The sequence below is a fragment of the Ranitomeya imitator genome, chromosome 6 (assembly GCF_032444005.1).
Source record: "Ranitomeya imitator isolate aRanImi1 chromosome 6, aRanImi1.pri, whole genome shotgun sequence".
Taxonomy (NCBI): domain Eukaryota; kingdom Metazoa; phylum Chordata; class Amphibia; order Anura; family Dendrobatidae; genus Ranitomeya; species Ranitomeya imitator.
The window spans coordinates 576160828-576183111 of record NC_091287.1 but is presented as its reverse complement, the minus strand read 5'-3'; the positions used below and the strand labels follow the sequence as shown (position 1 = coordinate 576183111).

At 53.4% G+C, this 22284-nt stretch overlaps 1 protein-coding gene across 12 annotated transcripts in view; it reads right to left on the bottom strand.

The window, feature by feature from the left end:
- Positions 1–22284, bottom strand: part of LOC138643272 (plectin-like) — a 554763-nt gene that overhangs the window by 64395 nt on the left and 468084 nt on the right. For all 12 annotated transcript variants that reach the window (XM_069732195.1, XM_069732204.1, XM_069732200.1 and 9 more), the window contains 4 exons: positions 16121–16227; positions 15931–16050; positions 4336–4431; positions 4121–4248 (listed from right to left, as the gene is read on the bottom strand). In XM_069732195.1, coding sequence (XP_069588296.1) covers positions 4121–4248; positions 4336–4431; positions 15931–16050; positions 16121–16227 — 451 coding nt within the window. The remainder of the gene's footprint in view (positions 1–4120; positions 4249–4335; positions 4432–15930; positions 16051–16120; positions 16228–22284) is intronic.

The following is a 22284-nucleotide window of genomic DNA, read 5'->3' as shown; positions in this document are numbered from 1 at the left end:
GAGGGCCGGACCCCACTCAGGGGAGAACCCCGACTGTAGAGAGGAGGGCCGGACCCCACCCAGGGGAGAACCCCGACTATAGAGAGGAGGGCGGCCGGACCCCACCCAGGGGAGAACCCCGACTATAGAGAGGAGGGCCGGAACCCACCCAGCGGAGAACCCCGACTGTAGAGAGGAGGGTGGCCGGACCCCACCCAGGTGAGAACCCCGACTGTAGAGAGGAGGGCGGCCGGACCCCACCCAGGGGAGAACCCCGACTGTAGAGAGGAGGGCAGCCCCACCCCACCCAGGGGAGAACCCCGACTGTAGAGAAGAGGGCAGCCGGACCCCACCCAGGGGAGAACCCCGACTGTAGAGAGGAGGGCCGGACCCCACCCAGGGGAGAACCCCGACTGTAGAGAGGAGGACGGCCGGACCCCACCCAGCGGAGAACCCCGACTGTAGAGAGGAGGACGGCCGGACCCCACCCAGCGGAGAACCCCGACTGTAGAGAGGAGGGCGGCTGGACCCCACCCAGGGGAGAACCCCGACTATAGAGAGGAGGGCCGGACCCCACCCAGGGGAGAACCCCGACTATAGAGAGGAGGGCCGGACCCCACCCAGGGGAGAACCCCGACTATAGAGAGGAGGGCGGCCGGACCCCACCCAGGGGAGAACCCCGACGATAGAGAGGAGGGCGGCCGGAGCCCACCCAGGGGAGAACCCCGACTGTACAGAAGAGCCCAGCACGTGCATGGTAGAAAAAGTGTCCTGTACATGGAGCAGTGGGACCCCAACATTCACTGACGACAGGAAATAGGGGGCTCAGGGCTCCTAGCGCGCTCTCTGCAGCGACCGCAGACATGACTCATGGAGGAAACTCCTGCACTGAACAATCTGACAAATCTGCGAAATCCTCCCATCACCAAGACAAACACCCGTAACTACACAGCGCAGGCGGAGACCACCACAACGAGAGCAAGACCACCATGTCTCCGGTAATGCCGCCCCCGTATACATCTCCAGACACAGCCCCCCATATACATCTCCAGACACAGCCCCCCGTATACATCTCCAGACACAGCCCCCGTATACATCTCCAGACACAGCCCCCCGTATATATCTCCAGACACAGCCCCCCGTATACATCTCCAGACACAGCCCCCCGTATACATCTCCAGACACAGCCCCCCGTATACATCTCCAGACACAGCCCCCCGTATACATCTCCAGACACAGCCCCCGTATACATCTCCAGACACAGCCCCCCGTATACATCTCCAGACACAGCCCCCCATATATATCTCCAGACACAGCCCCCGTATACATCTCCAGACACAGCCCCCCGTATACATCTCCAGACACAGCCCCCCGTATACATCTCCAGACACAGCCCCCCCGTATACATCTCCAGACACAGCCCCCCATATATATCTCCAGACACAGCCCCCGTATACATCTCCAGACACAGCCCCCCGTATACATCTCCAGACACAGCCCCCGTATACATCTCCAGACACAGCCCCCGTATACATCTCCAGACACAGCCCCCCCGTATACATCTCCAGACACAGCCCCCCGTATACATCTCCAGAGACAGCCCCCCGTATACATCTCCAGACACAGCCCCCCATATACATCTCCAGACACAGCCCCCCGTATACATCTCCAGACACAGCCCCCCGTATACATCTCCAGACACAGCCCCCCGTATACATCTCCAGACACAGCCCCCCGTATACATCTCCAGACACAGCCCCCCGTATACATCTCCAGACACAGCCCCCCGTATACATCTCCAGACACAGCCCCCCCATATACATCTCCAGACACAGCCCCCCGTATACATCTCCAGAGACGCAGCCCCCCATATATATCTCCAGGGAAGCAGCCCCCCGTATACATCTCCAGAGACGCAGCCCCCCGTATACATCTCCAGAGACGCAGCCCCCCGTATACATCTCCAGAGACGCAGCCCCCCGTATACATCTCTAGAGACGCAGCCCCCCGTATACATCTCCAGAGACGCAGCCCCCCATATATATCTCCAGGGAAGCAGCCCCCCGTATACATCTCCAGAGACGCAGCCCCCCGTATACATCTCCAGAGACGCAGCCCCCCGTATACATCTCCAGAGACGCAGCCCCCCGTATACATCTCCAGACACAGCCCCCCGTATACATCTCCAGAGACGCAGCCCCCCGTATACATCTCCAGACACAGCCCCCCGTATACATCTCCAGACACAGCCCCCCGTATACATCTCCAGACACAGCCCCCCGTATACATCTCCAGACACAGCCCCCCGTATACATCTCCAGACACAGCCCCCCGTATACATCTCCAGACACAGCCCCCCCGTATACATCTCCAGACACAGCCCCCCGTATACATCTCCAGAGACGCAGCCCCCCATATATATCTCCAGGGAAGCAGCCCCCCGTATACATCTCCAGAGACGCAGCCCCCCGTATACATCTCCAGAGACGCAGCCCCCCGTATACATCTCTAGAGACGCAGCCCCCCATATATATGTCTAGAGACGCAGCCCCCCGTATACATCTCCAGAGAAGCAGCCCCCGTATTCATCTCCAGAGACGCAGCCCCCCGTATACATCTCCAGGGAAGCAGCCCCCCGTATACATCTCCAGGGAAGCAGCCCCCGTATGTATCTCAAGAGACGCAGCCCCCCATATACATCTCCAGAGACGCAGCCCCCCGTATATATCTCCAGAGACGCAGCCCCCCGTATACATCTCCAGAGACGCAGCCCCCCGTATACATCTCCAGAGACGCAGCCCCCGTAAACATCTCCAGGGAAGCAGCCCCCCGTATGTATCTCCAGAGACGCAGCCCCCCGTATACATCTCCAGAGACGCAGCCCCCCATATATATGTCTAGAGACGCAGCCCCCCGTATACATCTCCAGAGACGCAGCCCCCCGTATGTATCTCCAGAGACGCAGCCCCCCGTATACATCTCCAGAGACGCAGCCCCCCATATATATCTCCAGAGACGCAGCCCCCCATATATATCTCCGTGAGACGCAGCCCCCCGTATACATCTCCAGAGACGCAGCCCCCCGTATACATGTCCAGAGACGCAGCCCCCCGTATATATCTCCAGAGACGCAGCCCCCCGTATACATCTCCAGAGACGCAGCCCCCCATATATATCTCCAGAGACGCAGCCCCCCGTATACATCTCCAGAGACGCAGCCCCCCGTATACATCTCCAGAGACGCAGCCCCCCGTATATATCTCCAGAGACGCAGCCCCCCGTATACATCTCCAGAGACGCAGCCCCCCGTATACATCTCCAGAGACGCAGCCCCCCGTATACATCTCTAGAGACGCAGCCCCCCGTATACATCTCCAGACACAGCCCCCCGTATACATCTCCAGAGACGCAGCCCCCCATATATATGTCTAGAGACGCAGCCCCCCGTATACATCTCCAGGGAAGCAGCCCCCCGTATGCATCTCCAGAGACGCAGCCCCCCATATATATCTCCAGACACGCAGCCCCCCGTATACATCTCCAGAGACGCAGCCCCCCGTATACATCTCCAGAGACGCAGCCCCCCGTATACATCTCCAGAGACGCAGCCCCCCGTATACATCTCCAGAGACGCAGCCCCCCGTATACATCTCCAGAGACGCAGCCCCCCATATATATGTCTAGAGACGCAGCCCCCCGTATACATCTCCAGGGAAGCAGCCCCCCGTATGTATCTCCAGAGACGCAGCCCCCCATATATATCTCCAGAGACGCAGCCCCCCGTATACATCTCCAGAGACGCAGCCCCCCGTATACATCTCCAGAGACGCAGCCCCCCATATATATCTCCAGGGAAGCAGCCCCCCGTATATATCTCCAGAGACGCAGCCCCCCATATACATCTCTAGAGACGCAGCCCCCCGTATATATCTCCAGAGACGCAGCCCCCCATATATATCTCCAGGGAAGCAGCCCCCCGTATACATCTCCAGAGACGCAGCCCCCCGTATATATCTCCAGAGACGCAGCCCCCCGTATATATCTCCAGAGACGCAGCCCCCCGTATATATCTCCAGAGACGCAGCCCCCCGTATATATCTCCAGAGATGCAGCCCCCCGTACGCCCCCAAACCTTCCTCACCTCTCCAGCTCGATGCGCAGAAGCTTCTCTCGCTCCAGGATGGACACGTGCAGTTTCCCCCACTCCTTCTCCACGTCCAGAGGGTGGTATCCGGGGGGCACCTTCAGCTGCCCAGACTTCACTGCACCCTGACAGGGGGACACGGGAAGCTTGTGGTCAGTGCTGGGGACCCGTACATGAAGGTGACGACCGACCATCGGGGGCGCTGCACTCACCTCCAGAGACTGGTACTGCAGCTTGGACTGGTTCTTGTCTGCCTCTTTGTTAGGGAGGTCTGTCTCTTTAAATTTCAGAAACTGGCGCCACAAAATCTGAGAGTGACAAGAAAGAGTTAAAAGGTACAATAAAAGCAACATAAGTGTGGCCCCAAAGCTACGCAGAGTCGGGGGCCCCAGGGATGACACAAAAGTACAGGGAGTGCAGGGACTGTGATGACAAAGGTGGTACGTAGGGACTGTGATGACAGAGGTGGTACGTAGGGACTGTGATGACAGAGGTGGTACGTAGGGACTGATGACAGAGGTGGTACGTAGGGACTGTGATGACAGAGGTGGTACGTAGGGACTGTGATGACAGAGGTGGTACGTAGGGACTGTGATGACAGAGGTGGTACGTAGGGACTGTGATGACAGAGGTGATACGTAGGGACTGATGACAGAGGTGGTAAGTAGGGACTGTGATGACAGAGGTGGTACGTAGGGACTGTGATGACAGAGGTGGTACGTAGGGACTGATGACAGAGGTGGTACGTAGGGACTGTGATGACAGAGGTGGTACGTAGGGACTGTGATGACAGAGGTGGTACGTAGGGACTGATGACAGAGGTGGTACGTAGGGACTGTGATGACAGAGGTGGTATGTAGGGACTGTGATGACAGAGGTGATATGTAGGGACTGTGATGACAGAGGTGGTATGTAGGGACTGATGACAGAGGTGGTACGTAGGGACTGATGACAGAGGTGGTACGTAGGGACTGTGATGACAGAGGTGGTACGTAGGGACTGTGATGACAGAGGTGATACGTAGGGACTGATGACAGAGGTGGTACGTAGGGACTGTGATGACAGAGGTGGTACGTAGGGACTGTGATGACAGAGGTGGTACGTAGGGACTGTGATGACAGAGGTGGTACGTAGGGACTGTGATGACAGAGGTGATACGTAGGGACTGATGACAGAGGTGGTAAGTAGGGACTGTGATGACAGAGGTGGTACGTAGGGACTGTGATGACAGAGGTGGTACGTAGGGACTGATGACAGAGGTGGTACGTAGGGACTGTGATGACAGAGGTGGTACGTAGGGACTGTGATGACAGAGGTGGTACGTAGGGACTGATGACAGAGGTGGTACGTAGGGACTGTGATGACAGAGGTGGTATGTAGGGACTGTGATGACAGAGGTGATATGTAGGGACTGTGATGACAGAGGTGGTATGTAGGGACTGATGACAGAGGTGGTACGTAGGGACTGATGACAGAGGTGGTACGTAGGGACTGTGATGACAGAGGTGGTACGTAGGGACTGTGATGACAGAGGTGATACGTAGGGACTGATGACAGAGGTGGTACGTAGGGACTGTGATGACAGAGGTGGTACGTAGGGACTGTGATGACAGAGGTGGTACGTAGGGACTGTGATGACAGAGGTGGTACGTAGGGACTGTGATGACAGAGGTGATACGTAGGGACTGATGACAGAGGTGGTACGTAGGGACTGTGATGACAGAGGTGGTATGTAGGGACTGTGATGACAGAGGTGATATGTAGGGACTGTGATGACAGAGGTGGTATGTAGGGACTGATGACAGAGGTGGTACGTAGGGACTGATGACAGAGGTGGTACGTAGGGACTGTGATGACAGAGGTGGTACGTAGGGACTGTGATGACAGAGGTGATACGTAGGGACTGTGATGACAGAGGTGGTACGTAGGGACTGTGATGACAGAGGTGATACGTAGGGACTGTGATGACAGAGGTGGTATGTAGGGACTGATGACAGAGGTGGTACGTAGGGACTGTGATGACAGAGGTGGTACGTAGGGACTGATGACAGAGGTGGTACGTAGGGACTGTGATGACAGAGGTGGTAAGTAGGGACTGTGATGACAGAGGTGGTATGTAGGGACTGATGACAGAGGTGGTACGTAGGGACTGTGATGACAGAGGTGGTACGTAGGGACTGTGATGACAGAGGTGGTACGTAGGGACTGATGACAGAGGTGGTATATAGGGGGACTGTAATGACAGAGGTGGTATGTAGGGACTGTGAAGACAGAGGTGGTACGTAGGGACTGATGACAGAGGTGGTACGTAGGGACTGTGATGACAGAGGTGGTACGTAGGGACTGTGATGACAGAGGTGGTACGTAGGGACTGTGATGACAGAGGTGATACGTAGGGACTGATGACAGAGGTGGTATGTAGGGACTGTGAAGACAGAGGTGGTACGTAGGGACTGTGATGACAGAGGTGATACGTAGGGACTGATGACAGAGGTGGTACGTAGGGACTGTGATGACAGAGGTGGTAAGTAGGGACTGTGATGACAGAGGTGGTATGTAGGGACTGATGACAGAGGTGGTACGTAGGGACTGTGATGACAGAGGTGGTACGTAGGGACTGTGATGACAGAGGTGGTACGTAGGGACTGATGACAGAGGTGGTATATAGGGGGACTGTAATGACAGAGGTGGTATGTAGGGACTGTGAAGACAGAGGTGGTACGTAGGGACTGATGACAGAGGTGGTACGTAGGGACTGTGATGACAGAGGTGGTACGTAGGGACTGTGATGACAGAGGTGGTACGTAGGGACTGATGACAGAGGTGGTATATAGGGGGACTGTAATGACAGAGGTGGTATGTAGGGACTGTGAAGACAGAGGTGGTACGTAGGGACTGTGATGACAGAGGTGGTACATAGGGACTGTGATGACAGAGGTGATATGTAGGGACTGTGAGGACAGAGGTGGTACGTAGGGACTGTGATGACAGAGGTGGTACGTAGGGACTGTGATGACAGAGGTGATATGTAGGGACTGTGATGACAGAGGTGGTACGTAGGGACTGTGATGACAGAGGTGATATGTAGGGACTGTGATGACAGAGGTGATATGTAGGGACTGTGATGACAGAGGTGATATGTAGGGACTGTGATGACAGAGGTGGTATGTAGGGACTGTGATGACAGAGGTGGTACGTAGGGACTGTGAAGACAGAGGTGGTACGTAGGGACTGTGATGACAGAGGTGCTATGTAGGGACTGTGATGACAGAGGTGGTACGTAGGGACTGTGATGACAGAGGTGGTACGTAGGGACTGTGATGACAGAGGTGGTACGTAGGGACTGTGATGACATTGGTGGTACGTAGGGACTGTCCGCATTAATATTGACACGAGGCGCTGATCTTCACACAATCTCATGACAAGCGGTGCCAGTCTCATCTGATCACAGGATGTACAGACATGCGCCCGACCACAACGTTCTTATCAGTCACACATCCTGACTACACCCTGCACGAATCACTGCGAGGCCAACTCTACACCTCCATACACACCATATCACCCGCCAGAGCCAACCACAACACCCCAATATACACCATGTCACCCACCAGAGCCAACCACAACACCCAGATATACACCATGTCACCAACCAGAACCAGCCACAACACACCAACATACACCATGTCACCAACCAGAGCCAGCAACAACACCCCAATATACACCATGTCACCCACCAGAGCCAGCCACAACACCCAGATAAACACCATGTCACCAACCAGAGCCAGCCACAACACCCAGATATACACCATGTCACCAACCAGAGCCAGCCACAACACCCCAATATACACCGTGTTACCAACCAGAGCCAGCCACAACACCCCAACATACACCATGTCACCAACCAGAACCAGCCACAACACCCCAACATACACCATGTCACCCACCAGAGCCAGCCACAACACCCCAATATACACCATGTCACCCACCAGAGCCAGCCACAACACCCAGATATACACCATGTCACCAACCAGAGCCAGCCACAACACCCCAATATACACCATGTCACCAACCAGAGCCAGCCACAACACCCCAATATACACCATGTCACCAACCAGAGCCAGCAACAACACCCCAATATACACCATGTCACCCACCAGAGCCAGCCACAACACCCAGATAAACACCATGTCACCAACCAGAGCCAGCCACAACACCCAGATATACACCATGTTACCAACCAGAGCCAGCCCCAACACCCAGATATACACCATGTCACCAACCAGAGCCAGCCACAACACCCCAATATACACCGTGTTACCAACCAGAGCCAGCCACAACACCCCAACATACACCATGTCACCAACCAAAGCCAGCCACAACACCCCAATATACACCATGCCACAAACAAGACCCAGCCACAACACCCAGATATACACCATGTTACCAACCAGAGCCAGCCACAACATCCAGACATACAGCAAGTCACACGCCTGAGCCAGGCACAACACTCAGATATACACTGTCACCCACCGGAGCCAGCCACAACACCCAGAAATACACTGTCACCCACCGGAGCCAGCCACAACACCCCAATATACACCATGTCACGTGCCTGAGTCAGCCAAAACACCCAGATATACAGCATGTCACCCACCAGAGCCAGGTATAACACCTAGATATACAACATGTTACTCACCAGAGCCAGCTACAACACCCAGATATACACCATGTCACCCACCAGAGCAGGCCACAACAACCCAATACACACCATCTCAACCACCAAAGCCAGCCACAACACCCAGATATACACCATGTCACGTGCCAGAGCCAGCCACAACACACCAATATACACCATGTCACCCACCAGAGCCAGCCAGAACACCCAGATGCCAGGAAATGGGAAGAATTTCGTTTAATTTCCATTACACATACAGATCTCTCAGCTGCAGTTTCCTCTGCCTGCATGTGCCTGTGTGCGATTTCACCTTTCCCTGTCCCTCCTCCTGCTGTACAGCTGTAATGTGAGACCAGCGTGCCAGCAACGTTCACTGAGGAGTTTTATGGCCTTAAACTCAAAGTACAAGTAGAAGCACAAGGAAAAACCAAGGTTCCTTTATCCTTGCAAATGTAAATATCATAGCACTATTAATGATAGAAGTGGGACTGTGAAGGATTACCCCTTCCTACCACGTCACCAATCCGTGACGTCACTACACAGGCACAGCTCTCCGGCGCCCCCTTTGTCTCTCAGGCCAGTAAAGGGACTGCACCTAGAGCAAATGGCCGCCGGGGAGACTGCCCTGTTACCCACCCTGGGTATTCTAAGATTCGCAATCAGAGTAAAAGGATCAGCCCAAAATTAATTTATGATTTAATTGCCTTAAGGGCGCACTAGATAATTACAAGAAATATACAATCACAATATATCAAGAGTTACAGTCAGAGTACAATATAACAACAATAATACAAGGCTTAAAGGTATAAAGCTGGAGGTCAATTTACCAGGTCGAAGGTCACTTGTGGAAGCCGGGGGGCATAGCATTCCGCAGGTCCAAAAACTTAGTTGCCGGGCAGCCCCCAGAAAGCATGTGCTTGCTCCCCTCTGGCTGGCATACCCTGTTCCTTAAGATGTCATCATCATCATCTTCTTCTGTGGAGTGAGTCCCTCCCAGTGACCTCAGCTTCTTCTTGTACCTGGCTGAGCCCCCCTGCCTGCAGCTGGGTGGGCTTAGCAATCTCCACCCCCTCTGTCTCCCTGCAAGATTTATTCCAATATCTAATAAATGGGATAACTTCTCTCAGGATGATCGGATCAGCACACGGGCAGTACCAGCGCCTGTGGTTTGTTCTGCCGGTCGTACTGGGATCAAACCTGGACCCATTCGGTCCCTGTGGGAGGCTGATCCCTATATCTCGGGTTTCAGACCTCCCACCGCCACGGGAATCGCACTATTAGATGCACCATTTCTTTAGGGTAAGGAGAATATTTTTTATGAGCCTGTACCTCGGACGATGCGTCCATAATTCACAATTCCATGTTGGAGACGGTTTGGCTGGGCTGCCATAATAGATGTGTATCCAGTGGCCACTTGGCATGCGTGTTTTAATTAAGCCCCCAAGCATTTCCAAGCCCCCTGGTGGCGTGGTTTCCTCATGGGGCTTTGAACTACCGTCTACAGTTTACCCTGAGCTCAGCCCGTTAGCATACTAATAGGAACTCTATTCATTAGCAAAGGTGGGGGTCCAGGAGCACTCCTGTCTGCCTACCTGACCAGGAGACAAAATGGAGTCACGCCAATCTGTAGTATGCCTGTCCCAAGATGGCGGCTGCTCCCTCATCACACCTCCCTGCTTTAGAGGGCGCTAGGGGGCATCACATTCCTGTGTTCCCCCATGCGCCCTTCCACACCTTCTCCTTGCCGGGACAACCCATCAGCATTACCATGGTCTCTGCCACTTTCTCCCTGAGCCTGTCCCTGCCTCCTCCTCTCTGAGGCTGACTCTGTCCCTCCTCTCTCTCTCTCTGAGGCTGTCTCTGCCTCTCCCCTCTTTCTGAGGCTGTCTCTGCCTCCTTACCTGTCTCTCTCTGAGGCTGTCTCTGCCCCCTCCTCTCTCTGAGGCTGACTGTCTCCCCCCCCTCTCTCTCTCTGAGGCTGCCTCCGCCTCCTCCGCTGTCTCTCTCTGAGGCTGTCTCGGCCTCTTCCTCTCTCTCTCTGAGGCTGTCCCTGCCTCCCCCTCTGTCTCTCTCCGAGGCTGTCTCCGCCCCCTCCTCTCTCTCTCTGAGGCTGTCTCTGCCCCCTCCTCCTTCTTTCTCTGAGGCTGTCTCTGCCCCCTCCTCTCTCTCTCTGAGGCTGTCTCTGCCCCCTCCTCCTTCTCTCTCTGAGGCTGTCCCTGCCTCCCCCTTTCTCTCTCTGAGGCTGTCTCTAACTGTCGGTCCCTGGGCCACGCCTCCGGTGAACCCTGCTGGACCGTTACCCGGTACAGCCGTCCCTGGTCCCAGACCACCTGCTCGCGGTCTGACTCCCCGGGAGGCTGTGCCGCCTGCTCCTTAAGAGCTTTCAGGCTAGCGTCAGCTTCCAGCGCTTCCTGACATCCCTGACTCGATGTGGCGAGAATGGACAACACCGCCACATCCACCGTCAGCTCCCCGGGATCTGTCTCCTGGCCGCTGTCTGACTCGGCAGCCACTTGGTCAGAGAGGGGGAAGCCGTCGGACCTCTGCAAGGCTCCTTGGACTCCGGCGCTCCCATTCCTGGTGACAGCGGCCACGACCACTGTGTCCATGGGTAGCGCCTGCTTCCCCCCGGCTCCTGACCAAGTTGCCGGGTCAGGCAGACTTCCCGGCCCTCCTGACATCCCGGGTGTGGGGAACTCCCGCCCTGGGGTCTTACCTGGTGGCTCCTCTCCTGGGACGCCTCCTCCCCCCATGGCCTGTTCCTCTTCCTGCAGGGGCCCTAGACTCAGCAGGCTGGAATCACTTAGGGGCCCTACACTGCCCATAGCAGCCCCTCCCTCCACCTCTGAGCTCTCCCCTACAGTCTCCTCACCTGTCCTCCCCGTGAGCCCCGTGTGTGTGGTGTCAGTGCATGGAGTACCCTCAGGTTTCACTCCCTCCCCCACTGTTGGAGGCACATTCAACACATCAACATTCACAGTAGAGACATGACATTCTTGGGGAGCCGAACTTGGGGGTTCAGTGGCCACATACTGAGACACTAGCCGCCCCAAATCGGTCCCAAGTAATACATTAGCAGGAATATTTGACGTTACTCCCACCTCCCGCATTCCCCTCCCGGCGCCCCAGTCCAAAAACACCTTTGCGACAGGCAGCGCCGGTTCCACGCCTCCAATTCCGGAGACGGAAAGGGTTTTCCCCGGTACCAAGTCTTGAGGGGACACCACCTCAGGACGTACTAGGGTTCGTTCAGCGCCTGTGTCCCGCAGTCCCATGACCGCTGAGCGGCCGATAGTGACGGGTTGGTAATTGTCCAGGGACCTCCCACCACCCCCTCCCACACATAAAACAGTGGACGGTTTCGGGGACATGGATGGGGCCTTAAGACGCTGGGGACATGCTGTCTTGAAGTGCCCCAGCTGGTTGCAGTGATGACAACGCCTGGGTTCTGCGCCTGGCCTGGAGAGGGCAGCAGGGGGGTACACCCCTTGCACTCTGGGGGCTGGGGAAACAGGGGCAGGATTGGGCTTACCCCCTCTCCAGGTGCTGCTGGCAGGCTTCTTCGGCTCAGGCGCCCTGTTATTGGCATACTCATCTGCCAGGGCGGCTGTAGCAGAAGCCCCCTTCGGTTTCCGGTCACGGAGGAACTGCTGGAGGTCCTCTGGGCAGTTCCACAAGAACTGCTCCATGACGAACAGTTCCTGGACCTCCTGGCGGGTGGTGAGCGCTAGACCCGAGGTCCAGTGCTCTGCAGCTCTCAGCAACGCCCGCATGTGGTCGGTCCAGGTGTCCTTTGGGCCCCGCTGCAGGCTCCGGAACTTCTTGCGGTAGGACTCTGGGGTGAGGTTGTAGTGCTGGATCAGCGCCCGCTTGATGCTGCTGTAGTCCTGCTCCGCCCCGGCAGGTAAGTCCCCCAAAACTTCCAGGGACTTACCCCTCAAACGGGGGGTCAGGTATCTTGCCCACTGATCCAGGGCCAGATGGTGTTGAAGGCAGGTCCTTTCAAAGGCCAGCAAGAAGGAATCCGGGTCTCCATCCTTCTCAAGCAGAGGGAAGTCCTCGGCCCGGACTTTGGAAACCCTGGACTCTGGCGGTGCTGGGGCGTCCAGCGGGAGCCCGCGTTGAGCCATCTCCAGTTGGTGCTGGCGCTCCGCTGCTCTCTCTGCCGCTGCCCGCTCAGCAGCTCTCTCTGCCCGCTCCGCTGCCTCACGGCGTTCTGCACGCTCGGCCTCCGCTGCTTTCTCTGCAGCTGCCATGAGTCTCATATAGGCGTCTTCATTACCCGCCTCGAGACGTGCTACTGCCGCTGCAACAAGGGCCGCTGATGTGGACAGGCTGGGGCGGGTAGGTGGTGGGTAGTCCCTTGCCGGACTAAGCACGGGTGGCTGGCTCCTTGGGGAGTCTGGGCTGAGCTCCCCCTCGCCTGGAACAGTACCGTCCACCACCACCTCCTCATAAGCCATAGCACTGGCCTGCGCCCTCACTGCACTCCTGGTGCCCTCCGCCATCTTTGAAACCTCTGGTTACTGACACAGCTGTACCCCTGACCTTGCACACAACTTATTATATCTACACTCTGACCGTCTAGTGCTGGGCTGACCTTAAGACCCCAGCAGTGAAAGTTACCACTGGTGGTCTTTAGTGTCTGGGAGTAGGGGTCCCACGCACACTATTACTCTGATCCCACGTACGCTGCCACCACTGTGAAGGATTACCCCTTCCTACCACGTCACCAATCCGTGACGTCACTACACAGGCACAGCTCTCCGGCGCCCCCTTTGTCTCTCAGGCCAGTAAAGGGACTGCACCTAGAGCAAATGGCCGCCGGGGAGACTGCCCTGTTACCCACCCTGGGTATTCTAAGATTCGCAATCAGAGTAAAAGGATCAGCCCAAAATTAATTTATGATTTAATTGCCTTAAGGGCGCACTAGATAATTACAAGAAATATACAATCACAATATATCAAGAGTTACAGTCAGAGTACAATATAACAACAATAATACAAGGCTTAAAGGTATAAAGCTGGAGGTCAATTTACCAGGTCGAAGGTCACTTGTGGAAGCCGGGGGGCATAGCATTCCGCAGGTCCAAAAACTTAGTTGCCGGGCAGCCCCCAGAAAGCATGTGCTTGCTCCCCTCTGGCTGGCATACCCTGTTCCTTAAGATGTCATCATCATCATCTTCTTCTGTGGAGTGAGTCCCTCCCAGTGACCTCAGCTTCTTCTTGTACCTGGCTGAGCCCCCCTGCCTGCAGCTGGGTGGGCTTAGCAATCTCCACCCCCTCTGCCTCCCTGCAAGATTTATTCCAATATCTAATAAATGGGATAACTTCTCTCAGGATGATCGGATCAGCACACGGGCAGTACCAGCGCCTGTGGTTTGTTCTGCCGGTCGTACTGGGATCAAACCTGGACCCATTCGGTCCCTGTGGGAGGCTGATCCCTATATCTCGGGTTTCAGACCTCCCACCGCCACGGGAATCGCACTATTAGATGCACCATTTCTTTAGGGTAAGGAGAATATTTTTTATGAGCCTGTACCTCGGACGATGCGTCCATAATTCACAATTCCATGTTGGAGACGGTTTGGCTGGGCTGCCATAATAGATGTGTATCCAGTGGCCACTTGGCATGCGTGTTTTAATTAAGCCCCCAAGCATTTCCAAGCCCCCTGGTGGCGTGGTTTCCTCATGGGGCTTTGAACTACCGTCTACAGTTTACCCTGAGCTCAGCCCGTTAGCATACTAATAGGAACTCTATTCATTAGCAAAGGTGGGGGTCCAGGAGCACTCCTGTCTGCCTACCTGACCAGGAGACAAAATGGAGTCACGCCAATCTGTAGTATGCCTGTCCCAAGATGGCGGCTGCTCCCTCATCACAGGGACAAATACATATTTGACATGTGCTTCGGTAGAACTATCAGCAAGTGAGTTTTTTAGGTTCCAGAACCAGCACAATTGGGAAATGGATTACTACGCAACTGGGTCACCCAGCTACCCCATGTCCATACTTAATCGAATCCCTATGTCACACTGAGCGTAACGACACTGGTGTCGTCTTTCTACGAGGTTCATACACCAAGATATGTGGGATGATGTTTTTTTCGTATACTTAAAGAAAGAGGAATGCAGTCCATAGCTCTGCCCACCCCATAAGGTCATCCAGGGGGGTGGGGGGTTGGGGGAGACCCTTACTTTTGTGCAAAGGTATAAAACTCAGAGGTCCAGAAAAGGGGGGTCTTTTGCCGGCGGATTCAGCTTCAACAGGCTGTGCAATCTGACCTGAAGATTTTGGGGAAGGTCCCCTCCCCCACCACCGCATGGCGCACCATTGAATGATATGAAAGAACCGTAAGTCGTTTTTCTTCTATTAATCCCATTTTATTTGTAACTGTTTGTACATACGATACTTGTCTACTTTTATAATATCTTTTTACCCTTTTGGAAACACTGCCTACCTTTTGGAGTAAAATATTTAAAATTACTAACTTCGTTTCTCCTTGCTCTATAACGTACTGTCACATCCTCTGAAGTACATTAAGCTACTAATTTGGTTTGGCTCTGGCGGCCGTTATTAATTAAGGAATTGGAGCTGGTGGCAGCGGATTTGTCCTGTACATTTGGGAAACCTGGTAGCAACGGATGGCGCTGATAATTATTGTTCCCGTCCGAGTGGGAGTAGTTATAACGCCCTCGCTGCAGCGTGCCCATTAGCCAGAACAAAGTAAGGCAGCCTTTCTGGTGACTAATTATCTTAGGTGCAGTACCCGGTCTGACCTGAGGGTAAGGAGGGCACCAGAGAGCTGCAAGTTCCAAACCGTAACTGGGAAGTAGGATAGAGATAAATCCCCTTCAGAAAGAACCAGGGGCAACCAAACAACCCCGGTTCATGACAAATTGGTGGGGATGATAAGGGTATGCTCCCTGTGATTCGTGACATATTGGTGGCAGAGCGGTGGGGATGATGGAAATATCCTCCCTGGGATCCGTGACACCAGATATACACCATGTAACCCACCAGAGCCAGTTAAAACACTGTTATAGAGCATGTCACTCGCCAAAGCCAACTACTACACCCCGATATATCTCCACTGTCCCCCCATAGGGTTGTCGAGGGGGCCGCAGCTTGTACCTCAATCTCTTCATAGCTGGCAGGGAATCTCTTTTCCTCAAAGATGACGGTGTAGTGTCGGATCCACTGGAGCAGCATGGTCACCCGTTCATAGTATTCGTGCCACCTCAGCTCCAGCTCCTGCGCAGACACAGACATTAACCTCCACATGACACACGGCTGCCCATGCGCCAGCGCCCCGGCTACTTACATTGGCCCTTACTCCATCCTGTACGTCAGGGACCCGCGGCATGGCGTCATACAGAGAGGATACATAGGTGATGATGGATTTCTCATCAGGCTGCGGGACATCCACATCTACAGGTGAAGGACATGATATGTCAGGAGAGACATCATTGCCACACATATACAGTATATACCGCAGGAGAGCCATCACCGCCATACATATACAGTACATACCGCAGGAGAGTCATCACCGCCACACATATACAGTACATACCGCAGGAGAGCCATCACCGCCACACATACACAGTATATACCGCAGGAGAGCCATCACCGCCACACATATACAGTACATACCGCAGGAGAGCCATCACCGCCACACATATACAGTATATACCGCAGGAGAGTCATCACCGCCACACATATACAGTATACACCGCAGGAGAGACATCACCGCCACACATATACAGTATATACCGCAGGAGAGCCATCACCGCCACACATATACAGTATATACCGCAGGAGAGACATCACCGCCACACATATACAGTACATACCGCAGGAGAGACATCACCGCCACACATATACAGTACATACCGCAGGAGAGACATCACCGCCACACATATACAGTACATACCGCAGGAGAGCCATCACCGCCACACATACACAGTATATACCGCAGGAGAGCCATCACCGCCACACATATACAGTACATACCGCAGGAGAGCCATCACCGCCACACATATACAGTATATACCGCAGGAGAGTTATCACCGCCACACATATACAGTATACACCGCAGGAGAGACATCACCGCCACACATATACAGTTTATACCGAAGGAGAGCCATCACCGCCACACATTTACAGTATATACCGCAGGAGAGCCATCACCGCCACACATATACAGTATATACCGCAGGAGAGCCATCACAGCCACATATACAGTATATACCACAGGAGAGCCATCACCGCCACACATATACAGTACATACCGCAGGAGAGCCATCACCGCCACACATATACAGTATATACCGCAGGAGAGCCATCACCGCCACACATATACAGTATACACCGCAGGAGAGACATCACCGCCACACATATACAGTATACACCGCAGGAGAGACATCACCGCCACACATATACAGTATATATCGCAGGAGAGCCATCACCGCCACACATATACAGTATATATCGCAGGAGAGACATCACCGCCACACATATACAGTATACACCGCAGGAGAGCCATCACCGCCACACATATACAGTATACACCGCAGGAGAGCCATCACCGCCACACATATACAGTATACACCGCAGGAGAGCCATCACCGCCACACATATACAGTATATACCGCAGGAGAGACATCACCGCCACACATATACAGTATATACCGCAGGAGAGCCATCACCGCCACACATATACAGTATATACCGCAGGAGAGCCATCACCGCCACACATATACAGTACATACCGCAGGAGAGACATCACCGCCACACATATACAGTATATACCGCAGGAGAGCCATCACCGCCACACATATACAGTATATACCGCAGGAGAGCCATCACCGCCACATATACAGTATATACCGCAGGAGAGCCATCACCGCCACACATATACAGTATATATCGCAGGAGAGCCATCACAGCCACACATATACAGTATATACCGCAGGAGAGCCATCACCGCCACACATATACAGTATATACCGCAGGAGAGACATCACCGCCACACATATACAGTATATACCGCAGGAGAGCCATCACCGCCACACATATACAGTATATACCGCAGGAGAGCCATCAACGCCACATATACAGTATATACCGCAGGAGAGCCATCACCGCCACACATATACAGTATATATCGCAGGAGAGACATCACCGTCACACATATACAGTATATACCGCAGGAGAGCCATCACCGCCACACATATACAGTATATATCGCAGGAGAGACATCACTGCCACACATATACAGTACATACCGCAGGAGAGACATCACCGCCACACATATACAGTATATACCGCAGGAGAGCCATCACCGCCACACATATACAGTACATACCGCAGGAGAGACATCACCGCAACACATATACAGTATACACCGCAGGAGAGCCATCACCACCACACATATACAGTATATACCGCAGGAGAGCCATCACCGCCACATATACAGTACAGTATATACCGCAGGAGAGACATCACGGCCACACATATACAGTATACACCGCAGGAGAGCCATCACCGCCACACATATACAGTATACACCGCAGGAGAGCCATCACCGCCACACATATACAGTACATACCGCAGGAGAGACATCACCGCCACACATATACAGTATATACCGCAGGAGAGCCATCACCGCCACATATACAGTACAGTATATACCGCAGGAGAGCCATCACCGCCACACATATACAGTACATACCGCAGGAGAGCCATCACCGCCACATATACAGTACAGTTTATACCGCAGGAGAGACATCACGGCCACACATATACAGTATACACCGCAGGAGAGCCATCACCGCCACACATATACAGTATATACCGCAGGAGAGCCATCACCGCCACACATATACAGTACATACCGCAGGAGAGCCATCACCGCCACATATACAGTATATACCGCAGGAGAGCCATCACCGCCACACATATACAGTATACACCGCAGGAGAGCCATCACCGCCACACATATACAGTATACACCGCAGGAGAGCCATCACCGCCACACATATACAGTATATACCGCAGGAGAGTCATCACCCCCACATGTACAGTACAGTATATACCGCAGGAGAGCCATCACCGCCACACATATACAGTACATACCGCAGGAGAGCCATCACCGCCACATATACAGTATATACCGTAGGAGAGCCATCACCGCCAAACATATTCAGTATATACCGCAGGAGAGACATCACCGCCACACATACACAGTATATACCGCAGGAGAGACATCACCGCCACACATATACAGTATATACCGCAAGAGAGCCATCACCGCCACATAGACAGTATATACCGCAGGAGAGCCATCACCGCCACATATACAGTACAGTATATACCGCAGGAGAGACATCACGGCCACACATATACAGTATACACCGCAGGAGAGCCATCACCGCCACACATATAAATTATACACCGCAGGAGAGCCATCACCGCCACACATATACAGTATATACCGCAGGAAAGCCATCACCGCCACATATACAGTACAGTATATACCGCAGGAGAGCCATCACCGCCACACATATTCAGTATATACCGCAGGAGAGCCATCACCGCCACACATATTCAGTATATACCGCAGGAGAGCCATCACCGCCACACATATTCAGTATATACCGCAGGAGAGCCATCACCGCCACACATATTCAGTATATACCGCAGGAGAGCCATCACCGCCACACATATACAGTACATACCGCAGGAGAGCCATCACCGCCACACATATTCAGTATATACCGCAGGAGAGACATCACCGCCACACATACACAGTATATACCGCAGGAGAGACATCACCGCCACACATATACAGTATATACCGCAAGAGAGCCATCACCGCCACACATATACAGTATATACCGCAGGAGAGCCATCACCGCCACATATACAGTATATACCGCAGGAGAGCCATCACCGCCACACATATACAGTATATACCGCAGGAGAGCCATCACCGCCACACATATACAGTATATACCACAGGAGAGACATCACCGCCACACATATACAGTATATACCGCAGGAGAGACATCACTGCCACACATATACAGTATATACCGCAGGAGAGACATCACCGCCACACATATACAGTATATACCGCAGGAGAGCCATCACCGCCACACATATACATTATACACCGCAGGAGAGCCATCACCGCCACACATATACAGTATATACCGCAGGAAAGCCATCACCGCCACATATACAGTACAGTATATACCGCAGGAGAGCCATCACCGCCACACATATTCAGTATATACCGCAGGAGAGCCATCACCGCCACACATATTCAGTATATACCGCAGGAGAGCCATCACCGCCACACATTCAGTATATACCGCAGGAGAGCCATCACCGCCACACATATTCAGTATATACCGCAGGAGAGCCATCACCGCCACACATATACAGTACATACCGCAGGAGAGCCATCACCGCCACACATACACAGTATATACTGCAGGAGAGCCATCAACGCCACACATATACAGTATATACCGCAAGAGAGCCATCACCGCCACACATATACAGTATATACCGCAAGAGAGCCATCACCGCCACACATACACAGTATATACCGCAGGAGAGCCATCACCGCCACACATATACAGTATATACCGCAGGAGAGCCATCACCGCCACACATATACAGTATATACCGCAGGAGAGACATCACGGCCACACATATACAGTACATACCGCAGGAGAGCCATCACCGCCACACATATTCAGTATATACCGCAGGAGAGACATCACCGCCACACATACACAGTATATACCGCAGGAGAGACATCACCGCCACACATATACAGTATATACCGCAAGAGAGCCATCACCGCCACACATATACAGTATATACCGCAGGAGAGCCATCACCGCCACATATACAGTATATACCGCAGGAGAGCCATCACCGCCACACATATACAGTATATACCGCAGGAGAGCCATCACCGCCACACATATACAGTATATACCACAGGAGAGACATCACCGCCACACATATACAGTATATACCGCAGGAGAGCCATCACCGCCACATATACAGTATATACCGCAGGAGAGCCATCACCGCCACACATATACAGTATATACCACAGGAGAGACATCACCGCCACACATATACAGTATATACCGCAGGAGAGACATCACTGCCACACATATACAGTATATACCGCAGGAGAGACATCACCGCCACACATATACAGTATATACCGCAGGAGAGCCATCACCGCCACACATATACAGTATATATCGCAGGAGAGCCATCACCGCCACACATGTACAGTATATATCGCAGGAGAGACATCACCGCCACACATATACAGTATATACCGCAGGAGAGCCATCACCGCCACATATACAGTACAGTATATACCGCAGGAGAGACATCACCGCCACACATATACAGTATATATCGCAGGAGAGACATCACCGCCACACATATACAGTATATATCGCAGGAGAGACATCACCGCCACACATATACAGTATATACCGCAGGAGAGCCATCACCGCCACACATATACAGTATATACCGCAGGAGAGCCATCACCGCCACACATATACAGTATACACCGCAGGAGAGACATCTCCGCCACACATATACAGTATATATCGCAGGAGAGCCATCACCGCCACACATACACAGTATATATCGCAGGAGAGACATCACCGCCACACATATACAGTATACACCGCAGGAGAGCCATCACCGCCACACATATACAGTGTATACCGCAGGAGAGCCATCACCGCCACACATATACAGTATATACCGCAGGAGAGCCATCACCGCCACATATACAGTATATACACCGCAGGAGAGCCATCACCGCCACACATATACAGTATATATCGCAGGAGAGACATCACCGCCACACATATACAGTATATATCGCAGGAGAGCCATCACCGCCACATATACAGTATATACTGCAGGAGAGCCATCACCGCCACACATATACAGTATATATCGCAGGAGAGACATCACCGCCACACATATACAGTATATATCGCAGGAGAGCCATCACCGCCACATATACAGTATATACCGCAGGAGAGACATCACCGCCACACATATACAGTATATACTGCAGGAGAGCCATCACCGCCACACATATACAGTGTATACCGCAGGAGAGCTATCACCGCCACACATATACAGTATATATCGCAGGAGAGACATCACCGCCACACATATACAGTATATACCGCAGGAGAGCCATCACCGCCACACATATACAGTATATATCGCAGGAGAGCCATCACCGCCACACATATACAGTATACACCGCAGGAGAGCCATCACCGCCACACATATACAGTATACACCGCAGGAGAGCCATCACCGCCACACATATACAGTATACACCGCAGGAGAGCCATCACCGCCACACATATACAGTATACACCGCAGGAGAGCCATCACCGCCACACATATACAGTA